At 36.3% G+C, this 12,065-nt stretch overlaps 1 protein-coding gene and 1 long non-coding RNA gene across 2 annotated transcripts; one reads left to right on the top strand and one right to left on the bottom strand.

Moving 5' to 3' along the window:
* The first annotated feature begins 1,371 nt into the window (after positions 1–1,371).
* Positions 1,372–2,520, top strand: LOC145134175 (pathogenesis-related genes transcriptional activator PTI6-like). Its single transcript, XM_079069063.1, has one exon. It carries the CDS (start codon positions 1,582–1,584, stop codon positions 2,332–2,334), a length of 753 nt encoding a protein of 250 aa, XP_078925189.1. The 5' UTR covers positions 1,372–1,581; the 3' UTR covers positions 2,335–2,520.
* A 1,807-nt stretch (positions 2,521–4,327) lies between these two features.
* Positions 4,328–6,067, bottom strand: LOC145132041 (uncharacterized). Its single transcript, XR_013717864.1, has 3 exons — positions 5,985–6,067; positions 5,810–5,894; positions 4,328–4,434 (listed from the first exon to the last, which is right to left on the bottom strand). It is a non-coding gene; the product is annotated as an uncharacterized LOC145132041 (long non-coding RNA).
* Between the last annotated feature and the right edge of the window lie 5,998 nt (positions 6,068–12,065).

The raw sequence follows: 12,065 nt of genomic DNA, 5'->3' as shown, positions 1-12,065 counted from the left end.
GTATGGTGGCTACGGCGCTGGTTGGTCTTGCTAGAGAACGAAGGAGGTACAGCTTTGGCATAAGGGATGCAGGTGGCATCAGGATTGGGTGAGAAATAGGGAAACGACGACAGATGGTCTTCAGTGGGTGCAGAGCACCGATGATGTAGTGGTGGTGGAGCACCGACGACGATGTTGGTCAAGGTTTAGAAGATCATTGCTTCATTCCACCTGCGCATCACCATCCTCAACGCCTCATCCCCCCATTCTCTACAAATTTGTTAAAGAACTAAAATCTAGAAGACTGGAACCATCACTGGAAATCCAACCCCCAACCTCGCCGGCAACGAAGCACCTCACCCTCTTGAGCATCTTTGTCTCAATGGGTGATTCGATTTATGAGCATATCTGCCGGGGATGAAGCACTTCACTCTCTTGAGCAGATCCGACGACCACCACCTCATCTCTATCCCTCTGTCTTGGTGGTGCTGTGGTTCAACACTCTAGTCTTTTAACCCTACAACCATGGTTATATTTTTTTTTGGATTTTGGGGTTTTATAGATTTTCAGATTTCCGGTTGTGAGGGGGTGAGAGTGAGAGTATCAGTAAAAGCGAGCGGTGGTAGGTAGTCAGAGATGGTGGTCAGTGGCTGGCCGAAAAGTGTAGGTCGGAGATGGCTTATCGGTGGTGGTCGGAGATGTTATGGCTTCTAGTTGATTTGTTTGACGAAGATAGATAAAGAGGGTGAGGTCCATTACTATACGTAAACAAAAAAGTAATTAATTATATATATATATATATATATATATATATATATATATATATATATATATATATATATAACAAATAAAAAAGAAATAGATAATGGCAAAATCGTCTTTTTATGTTTAGCTAACGACATTAGGGATGAAGCGTGCAAAATTTAAACAATTAAGGGACTGTCCAAGTTAATTTTTAAAAATAGAGATAAAACACACTTTTTGGTACTTACGCAAGTGACGAATCGTGTAATTTACTCCAAAAAAATATGTTTGTTTATATGTTCGTATTCATTAATTTGTTACTTAAACATAAAAGGATAAACATGAAGAAACTCTTATTTGTTTTTGTTGTTTGTTATGTTCATTTACACCACTATATATCAATTAAATCACGTGTTCAATGACATTCTAGCTAATATCGAAATGACATAATATACATTATATTAGGATTTGATTGTGATTTAATGCAAAAAACATCAAGGTTTACTTTGAATAAAGTTAATGTAGGACCGAAAGAAGAAAAAGTGATAGTGTAGGGACCCAAATGAAACTATTCACAGTGTGGAAAATGTGTGGTGTGTGCTTGTATGGTAGTGGAGTGGAGTCTTTTATTCAGACCTGCTTCTCTCCTTTATATACACAGACAATCTTGCACCCTGGATCACTTCGTTCTTCCACCCCTCTAGAAAGAATTGGAGGGAAACTTTCCCGCCAAAAAACCAGTTTACCTCGGCGTTAACACCCTTGATTCTTCTTCCCAATATTGTGGATCGACTTTGTAGGCACAAGATCAGAGCTCTATCAAGTACTGATTTGATCAATTTCGACCGGAGATCTGATATGGAGGTCGATCGTACGCTGTCCGTACGATCGGCTGTGAAATTCTCGGAGCACGTTGTAACAACGAGTAAGTTACTTCACAGAGACCCTCCGGCGTCGTCGATTAAGCAGAGAATCGTTAGAATCACGCTAACTGATCCCTATGCTACCGATTCCTCCAGTGAAGACGAAGAACGAGTCGTTAAGAGAGTGAAGAAGCACGTTTCTGTAATCGAATTTAGCACGCCTTCTCTGAAATTCAATAAAAGGAGTAGCGGATCTACAGAGAAGAAGTTCAGAGGTGTTCGTCGGAGGCCGTGGGGCCGATGGGCGGCGGAGATCCGTGATCCGAATAGGAGGAAACGAGTTTGGCTAGGGACGTTTGATTCACCTGAAGAAGCTGCGACGGTGTACGATGATGCTGCCGTTAAATTGAAAGGTCCCGCCGCCGTTACGAACTTTCCTCGTGTCACCGTTACAAAAACCGTCTCCGTCGATAAACAAAGCTTAACGACGACGACGACCACCACCAGTAGTAGCGGCAGCGAAGGAGTGTTGAACAACACCGCTATGTCACCGACGTCCGTGCTCCGGGGTAACGCCGAGCAAACGCCGTTTGACAGGCTTGACTGCTTGGACATGGAGTCTCTTGAATTTGGTATCGATATGCCGTTTGATTTGCCGGATTTTGTGGTGTCGGAGAATTACTGCGGGGAGGAGTTCGGCGACTTTAACATTGATGATTTTCTCGTTGACTTTCGAGAAAGTTATTAATTAAATATTGTATATTTTGTTAATGTTTTTGGTGTAAGTGTTAATTTATAGGAAGGGATGGGCAGTATGGTAAATTCGTTTCAAAGTGTAGTATAAAAATGAGTGTTAATTTTGTATATGCAGATTTTGTGTACCCCGAATTTGAGGCATAATTTAGTATATTTATATAGTATTAATTTTATATTATGTTTAATACTTTTTTAATAAAGAAAATAAAAAAAAATGCATGCGCGTGATACCAGCGCCTGATACTATTTAAAGATTCTTTAGTTGAAAGAATAATATTAAACACATGACACTATTTAAATCTGTTTTCTAAAAAAAGTCGCAGTGTTATGAGTTATGACCATCAACAATAACCTTTCGTTAAGGCGGTGTCACACTAATTGGTTGATGTTAGTAAAAGAAAATGTGAAGAAATAAATGGGCATCAAAATGGAATCGTGGTAACATATGCTACATCCAAAATCTCATGTTATTTTAGTTGAAAGCGATTTTAGGAGATAGATGTTTTTCGGCCAAATATTAAGAGTTCAAATTCGAAGATGAAAAATACTAATTTAACAGTAGAATTGTATACGAGTTTTGACCGTTCTATAATAATAATAAACCAACTCGTTGTAGTGCTAGATATAGCCTTATGTGCTCTCACTACAAAATTGGTCCACAATGAACGGTATAGGTATGAAATAAATAAGTGTGCACCTCATTCTCATATGCCAAATAAATTGTCTCAACATAATGCATAGAAGAATAAAGTGTCTCGAGGAATTTATATGCCAAATAAATGAAGCACCATTCGTATAATATATGAAAGTTTTTTTTTTCTTAAAATAAAAGTTTAATATTATTTTGTAAAACAAAATCATTTAAACAAAACATTTTACGGATAAATATCTCGAATGATTAAGTCTTTCAAGCTAAAAAATATTTAATGTGTGAAATCATACGATGGTGTGACAACATGATCAAGAGAAAAAGATAAAAAACAATTTTATATACATCTTAAATCTTAATTATAATTGTTGGTTTATGATTTACTTTTACACTCTTGTATTGGGTAGGGTCCTTATTATAAATATTGTATGCACATCATGTACTATTTAAAGCAATGGAATACACAGAAACCAAAAAATGTATACATCTTAAACCCAAACATGTATTTTCATATTTCAAAATGGTATCAAGTTAGGTTTACGTTTTTTTCTCGATCGTACAATTTTTTCGATTTATTCTCTGTTGTCGATGGTTCACGATCACACTACCTCCATATTGGACCTCCGTCATCGTCGCCACCCATCGCGGTTCCTTGGCTTCGCTCGAGTCTTGTAGCTTCGCTTCATAACCTATTTTTCGGATCACTGATGTGCCTTTTACTCGATTGCTACTTGTCTTAGTCTATTCACTGTTGTCGGGATCTCTTCTCTCTGGTGCTGATCGTAAGAAGCTGTTAACCCCCTGCTTTCGCCTCCACAATAGTCATTGTTGCAGAGTGTCTTCCTTATCACTCAATTATCGGGATTGGTACTCTGTACAACTATAATCCTTCTACCTACATTAAGCTTTCTATTGTTATTTCGTTCTTTTTTATTACACATACGTTTTATATTTTCTGGAATTATGTCAAACCCGTCATCATCCTCCACCACTATACTGACTGTTCAAATTCTTGTCTATGCGGTTACTAATGTGTATAATTAGTTCAATTTTAAACTGACTATGGACGGATCTAAATACAAGCTTTGGCGGTGCATATTTACTGACATTTGCAAAGGTGCCAAAGTTGTGGGTCATATTACCTGGAAATCCCAACCCAAGGGTAATGATGATGAAGATTGGGAACTCAACCGATTCATGTCACACCCCCAAACCAAGGATGGCGGAAACGTCCGTGGGTGGAGGACTTCATGTGTAGTATCATAACAACAATTGTAATAGTAATTCAAGCAAACACAACCAACATATATATAATTGAAAAAGTTACATCATTGTATGAATTACATGTTTACGAATCAATTACAATATGTTGACAAAATATGAAATAGTAGACGCCTTAGCGTCCCATCCTCAAAAGCACTTGATTACCTGTTTAATGATTTCCTGAGAATACAAGTTGTTTGAAAAAGTGTCAACACAAAGGTTGGTGAGTTCATAAGCTTTTGTTTGGTATTATTAAAAGCCTTTCGTTTGTGAAAGTAGTATTTGTGTTGGAAAATCCAATATTTTCCTTAATGTGTAAATGTAGTCTTAAAACCCAAAGACCGAAATGTACAAGTAATTTGTCATATTTATAGTAAAACAATGCAAGTTTAAATCGACATAAACTCATTAAATTTTAATGAAGTTTCCGTAAATTCCAACGTTTATTAATACTTTATGTGAGTTATTATAACCATGCTATGACCTAGTTGGCCTGAAACGACGTTCTTCAGGCGTCGGAAATGTTATGACATTTGTCACCCCAGACCTGCCGGTCTAGCTGTTGCATGCAGCTTAGGTGTGGGTTTGTCAAACCCAATATAGATCTATACACAAGTATCACGCTCTCCCTCAAGGAGACTCTGGTTACAATACAGGACTTAATGGTAATTTGAAGTAAATGTCTCACAAAGTCATTAACGGAATTACGTGTTATGAAAACTTGGTACCGTATGGCCGTACCTTGCTTAATGAAAATATCCTTTGTATAAATGTACCCTTTTTAAATGTATTTGTTATGTAATGTATCATAAACTATACCTATTATAGTTTATCAACCAAGGGTAGTACGTGGTAATGTATGCAAACTATATTCAAAATAGTTTATTAAATGTTTGAATGTATCGATTGTACTTTGATTATAATCACTTGTTATTCTTTATATTTTATATGACCAAATCCATTTGTAAACTGATGTGTGTCTAAATATTAAGATAAAATGTCATATATTGCAATAACATATAATCACATAAAGATATACACCTTGCTCAACATGTTACAAGGTGAAATGAAATTAACAGCAACTTTTCGTTGAAAAACAGTTTCTGTTACTGTTCTTAGAAAATTTATAAAAAAATCATCAAAGCTCTAAATCCAAATCCGCAAATTTTGAGAGTTTGGAATATGAGTCTAATTTGTTCGTAAATTTTACCATGATTTTTAGTGATCTCTAACAGAGGTGAAAATGTTCATAATCACAGACTGGTCCGGGTTTGCCTCTGAAATGACAGGCAGTTTTGTAAAAATCACCATAAATTGTAGAAAAATCATATGGAGATGTGCAAGTAGCCATTTTAAAGCTAAGAGTTTGAACTACTTGCACCTGGAACAGTTTTGAAAACTAAAATATTTAAGTTGACCAAAACAGTCCGTGATTAACGTCCATCTTTTCTGATGTAATCTGTTAGAAAAAGTTTAATTGTGTTCTTGATGATTTTACTTGTATTCCCCCCTTAAAACTTAAGAAAAACATGTAAATGTAGGGGTATGAACTCACCTTATGTGATTTCAGTAGATGAAAGTGAGATAGAGGAAGTGTTCAACCCAAGAACATTAAGAAGATGTCTTGATGATTCGAGAATCTAACACCGAATAAGATGGAATTTGTGTAAGATATCAATGATTTGAGTAGAATGGAGTTTAATAATTATGTGAATGATGAAGATACTTACTAATTGAAGGAAGAAATCCCTGGAGAAAGCCTTGAAGTTCTTGAAATTGAGAGAAAAGATGAGAGAATTTTGGAGAGTGTCCTTTGGTTGCTAAGTGTAGAATGAAAGAACTTTATGGAGAATGAGGAGAGAGGATCAATCCTCCAGCTCTTAGAACATGGGAAGAGCTGGAGATTGGGTGTAAAGGTCCACTAAGGTGACAAGGAGTAGTGGGAAAGAGTGGATGATCATAGAGTGAGGTGGTGGTGGCTTGCTTTTGTCATAAAATAAGGAAAAGCAAATATTCCCTCAATAATTAGTCCAACCACCAATTCTTTTAATACATTTTTCTAAAAACCCTGAAGATTTATATATTTTGGGGCCTTAGTTTATAAAATAAAGTTTTGGGTGAAAATCCCACGTTAAAATAATGAAAAACGGAGTTAAAACGAAGTCGTAGTCGAAAAACCGGAAAAATTATGACACGCAAACATGCATGTCGTCTTCTTTTATGACAGGGGCTTCCTTGATACTCATTGCGTGTCATCAACACGCGAGTCGTAAGGTTACGACAGATAAATGTGTGTCGTCTTCCTTTATGACAGGGACTTCGGTCCTGAAGCTTCAGTTTTGGGTCCTTAAGCCTATTTTACCCGTTTTTACCCCGTTTCAAGTGGTTTTTGACCCAGTTAAGGGTCGGGATGGCCCGAATGATTACAAAAAATTAAAGGAACTTTTGAGAGAGATTTGGGAGAGATTCGGGAGAGATTTGGGAGAGATTTTAATAGAGAGAGGTTGAGTGAAAGAGATTGTGAGAGGTTTCGTTTGTGATCTTTTTGAGTGTCCGGCTTCGCAACGAAAGGTCCATAAACCCCGTTAAGCCATGATTTAGTGTCTTACACAATCCCGATGATTGTGCAATAGTGTTTTATCGCTTTGGTTTGTTGTTTACCACTGTTAAGGCTAAGGAAAATCAAACACATGAATTTTTCAAATGATGTTTTCTCATTGAAATAGCGAATTGTATAATGTAAACCCTAACATACAAGGGTTAATGGAGTTGACCGGTTTGACTTGTTGACTTTGTTTGACTTTGACTTGAGCGAAATTTGACGGTTGTCACATCATCCCCCCGTTAGAGGGAATTTCGTCCCGAAATTTGCATTTTGACTGGGACTTCAAGAGTTTGGAAAAAGATGTGGAAAACTTCTCGTAGTACAAGAAATTGATTATGGCGAGGAACAACCTGCCTGATGTCACATGACGACCTTGGAAATTTCTTATTGTAACTTGAGCTGAGTCAATTTAAAAGGAGTTTATTGTTTTAGGATGATAGAGTATTCTATGTGTGCTTTTATACTCCCTGTTTTATCCTTGGTATTACCACTATGAATATTTTATAGTTAGCGAGTTCCATCATTACGAATGTTTCAACAAATTTTGACGAAATTTGCATTATAAGTCCTACTAGTTCTTTTATAGTCGATTGGCGTAAACTAGTCGTATATCATTAAGATTGCAAGGGCATTTTGGATGGGTGACCCCGCCTTAAGCCCACAACCAAACAAGGAACAGGGAATGAGGCGGAATCACACATTCTAAGTCCATAGAATCTTAATGATATATGACCATAACGTTTACACTAGCCATCATAGATTCCAGGGGCGTAGTATTATTGGGGCCAGGAGTAGGAATTGTAGTTCAAAATAAAATTGTTATAAGCCTGCTATCTTCAAACTTGGGCTTTGGCCCCTCCCGATTCCTAATCAGAATGGTCCAATACTCTTGCCCGCTCCAAGTCGAGAGTTGATTCATGTGGCTTGAGCTTAGGCTTGGGTCTTAGAGAAAGAGGCAATGCGTCAGGCTGGCTTCACAGAGCTGCAAAAACTCTTCTCTCTCGACAGTGGATAGATAACATGCCTCGGCTCTTCAGGCCCACATTGCCTACTGGGCCAACTCAAATTAACATCCACTTTGTTACCCCACTTGGGTTATAGGCAAGTGTTACCAAGCCCGATATCAAGAAATCAAAATCGATTCATCCCTATTTGCCCAATTCGCTGCCTATCTCGCCTGCTGTTCGTTTCTCGTTGTCTCGCTAAGTCAGTCGCCTGGTCTCACTCTCGCCAATCGCCATCGCCTAATGCCCAAATCCCTATTCACACTTCACAGAAATCTGGTATGTAATCCCGAGACCCATATCCTGTTCAGCTGTTCTTTCTTTTCTGATTGTAAGATTGTTGATTGTTGGTGTTGGCGTATTGCACTGCTGCTGCTGTTTTTAGTCAATCCGTTGCCTATTTATGCGTTACTACTGTCTTACTGAGTTTCTTTTTAATTTGGCTGTCATTTGTGATTTGGCGATTTTCCAATTTGATTTACTAGTTATGAACTTATAGATTTGGTTATTGTTAAATGAGTTATTGGTTATTGTTCAAATTTTGATTTTGATTTTTTTTTTTAATTTCAGTTTATAATATTTTCGGCCCCCCTCCCCCAAGTTAATTGTTCAAGCTCCGCTACTGATAGATTCACTGGTAAAAACCCTGAGTTTTTACATAGATGATAAGACTTATTTGGGTTTTGCCGTGTTCCCAAGATTCATGGTTTATAGACTTGAATAGATGCTAGTTTTAGTAATAAAAAGAAATTTAGAATTTAAATGTCGATGTTAGATGCTTGTACTGATATTTAAGGGGTTAAAAAAAATAAAGTTTTATTAGTTACCTATAGCGACACTCAAGTCATAATTTGCATGTGTGAAGACTTGGAGTACTTTCTAATGAAAAGTGTGCTACTAGGGAAATTCGAAACTGGTACGTAGCTTCAAAGTCAAGAATATGCAGTAGGCATGTGATGCATTAAATGCATGAGGCACAAAAGTCCTAATTTGCAGCAACATATACGTATATGTGTGTGAATTGAAGAAGAAGGTTACGGCTCAAAGACCATTCATTTCCTCTTTATTTTTTTTATTTATTACTCCTCCCACTTACCTTATATAAATCATCACAGAAGAAGGGTACGGCTCAAAGTCCATTCATTTCCTCTTTATTTGTTATTCGTTACTTCTCCCTCACAAATGGATCCGCCTGCAGATCATCAAAACCCCATAGATGACCTCGATCGGTTTCAGTACTTTGATCATCAGGATCTGTTCAGGTATATATAAATGTCACTCATTACACCATCTTTCGCACAGAAAAGTGATTTTGTTTATATTGATCAAAACATGGTTTGATTTTTGCAGTGGTGACCTGCTCAACCATCAAGATTTCGAGTTGTCGGAAAAATCGCATGAAGTGCTCGATCAGAATGTTTTCACAGTACTTAACAAAGATCAAAACATCATTTCTAGAAATGAGTTTCATGATCTTGATCCCCTTGAAGACATAAGCTTATGGGATTGTTGGGAGGATGGTAATTTACCATTGGTTAGTTTCAGTGAAGACTGTAAATCCGGTGGTGAGGCTACAGGTAGTTCTAGTGCTACCACCACTGATCACGGTGGCCGGAAGGTGGCAAATAGATTGAGACCATTGGAGTTTGAAGAGATAGCGAAGTACTTTGAGATGCCGATAATCATGGCAGCAAAGGAACTAGGGATAGGGTTAACATTGTTGAAGAAAAGATGCAGAGAGCTAAACATAAACAGATGGCCTCATAGAAAACTTAAGAGCCTTCAATCCCTCATTCAAAATGCCAAGGTAAACTACGATAATAACCTTCTATACATTACTCATGCATGCATGCATGCACTTGGTAACCAAAGTAGTTTTGGTATTTTCTAAAATTTTAATTATTAGTTTCTTTATAACATAAACATAGGCCCTAGGCATATGCCACATCGAATCAATTGTTTTACTACGATTTCTGATTTATATTTACATAAACTTAACTCATTGTAAATTTTATGAACTCACACGAAAAATATATTGCATCTACCTAAAAAAACTAGGAGTTGGGATTAAAGGAGGAGGTAGAGACGTTAGTAGGGCACAAGAAGATGATGGAGAAATTGCCAGGTATGGAACTGACAGAAAGAACAAAGAAGCTTAGGCTAGCTTGCTTCAAAGCTATTTATAAGAAGAGAGGACTTAACAATCCTTAGTCCTTACCTTTTCTTTTAGCCATTTTGTTATCATTAGTGGATTTTAATCTACATTGTATGTGTTTTTCTCTTGATAGTTTGATACTCTTTTTTTTTTGTTTCATTTTATGTATTTGTCTATTGATTTTTAATGCAGAAAATTTTGTATAATTTGGGTATTATAGTTTGTATTATGTATTTAGCCATATTTTAGATTGCCGACACGACTACGCCGACGACTCTATACCATAGGTCTATATAAATAGACTTATGAATTTAGTAGGAATAACTTGATTATAATCTTGTGATTTGTTCCATGTCTGATCCACTCCTAAGATTCTCTTGACATGCCCCCAGTTATGTGTAATTCAAATTTTATTAGACTGTTGATCCTAATGAGTCTACCCTAAGTCCACAACCAAACAAGGAACAGGTCCTAAGGCGGACTCACCATTTCTAGGTCAATCATTCCTTAATTACACATAACTTCGAGGTACACCTAAAGAATTTTAGAGTTACCAGTTGTAAATTGTTTGTAATACCAAGTAGTGAGATTCAATGAAATAAAATGCATGCCTATTTCATTGATAAACCTTTTAGTAAATATCCTTACCATTTATATACACATGTATATTTTCGCACTTTAGTGAACTATTCTTGGTGTTTCTGTTAACGTCTTGGAGATGGAGTTATGGTAGTGGGTAGAAGTAGGTTTTGTACGGGCATTAAAATTTACACATCATGTTTCTCCTGCGAGAATAGGGGTAGAAGAGATAATTAATAGACGCCTAATCCTATAATTACTTATAGGGGTGATCCTTATTAGTTACGTCTATAATCACGTAGTGCATATCAGTTATACATAATTTGAGATAGAATAGACTTTCAAATAAATGACTCTACTCTAAGTCCACAACCAAACAAGGAACAGGAAGTAGAGCAATAGTCATAGATTCTGAGTCTATAATATCTTTAATTATGTATAACCTTGGCGTATGCACTCAGTTATCATAGGCCTACTAATAGAGGTCTTTAGTTTTCACATAAGTTGGTTATAGTATCACCAAATACTCCTATAGTATTTTTAGCTGTTTAGATTCGATTCTTAAAGTATTCTCTGTAGGGTGTAGTTAGGTTGATAGATTTGTTGCCCATTATGACTATCCCCCAGTATATGTAAGTCACTCCTCGGACAGATATAGTTGATCAGGCTATATCCTTCCCAGACTTGATTTACATATACCAAGGCATACCCATAATGTACAACTCCTCTTCTTTTATTTTATGTTCTTCAAGTTATGACACTATATGAGCATGTATGCATGTATTTATACTTTTAATAAAAAAATCATTTATTTTCTAAAAATATATTTATTTGAAAAATGCACAAATCAGAGACTATTAGTCCCAATTGTGTTTATAGTTTGTATATCTTATGTGGTTTGATATACTTAATTCACTATAAACTGTACTCTGATACCAATCTGTCACACCCCCAAACCAAGGATGGCGGAAACGTCCGGGGGTGGAGGACTTCATGTGTAGTATCATAACAACAATTGTAATAGTAATCCAAGCAAACACAACCAACATATATATAATTGAAAAAGTTACATCATTGTATGAATTACATGTTTACGAATCAATTACAATATGTTGACAAAATATGAAATAGTAGACGCCTTAGCGTCCCATCCTCAAAAGCACTTGATTACCTGTTTAATGATTTCCTGAGAATACAAGTTGTTTGAAAAAGTGTCAACACAAAGGTTGGTGAGTTCATAAGCTTTTGTTTGGTATTATTAAAAGCCTTTCGTTTGTGAAAGTAGTATTTGTGTTAGAAAATCCAATATTTTCCTTAATGTGTAAATGTAGTCTTAAAACCCAAAGACCGAAATGTACAAGTAATTTGTCATATTTATAGTAAAACAATGCAAGTTTAAATCGACATAAACTCATTAAATTTTAATGAAGTTCCCGTAAATTCCAACGTTTATTAATACTTTATGTGA

Source organism: Lactuca virosa, chromosome 8, assembly GCF_052849685.1.
Source record: "Lactuca virosa cultivar CGN04683 chromosome 8, Lactuca_virosa_CGN04683_v6, whole genome shotgun sequence".
Classification (NCBI taxonomy): domain Eukaryota; kingdom Viridiplantae; phylum Streptophyta; class Magnoliopsida; order Asterales; family Asteraceae; genus Lactuca; species Lactuca virosa.
The sequence above is the reverse complement of the archived record's forward strand: the minus strand, read 5'-3'. Positions and strand labels throughout refer to the sequence as shown.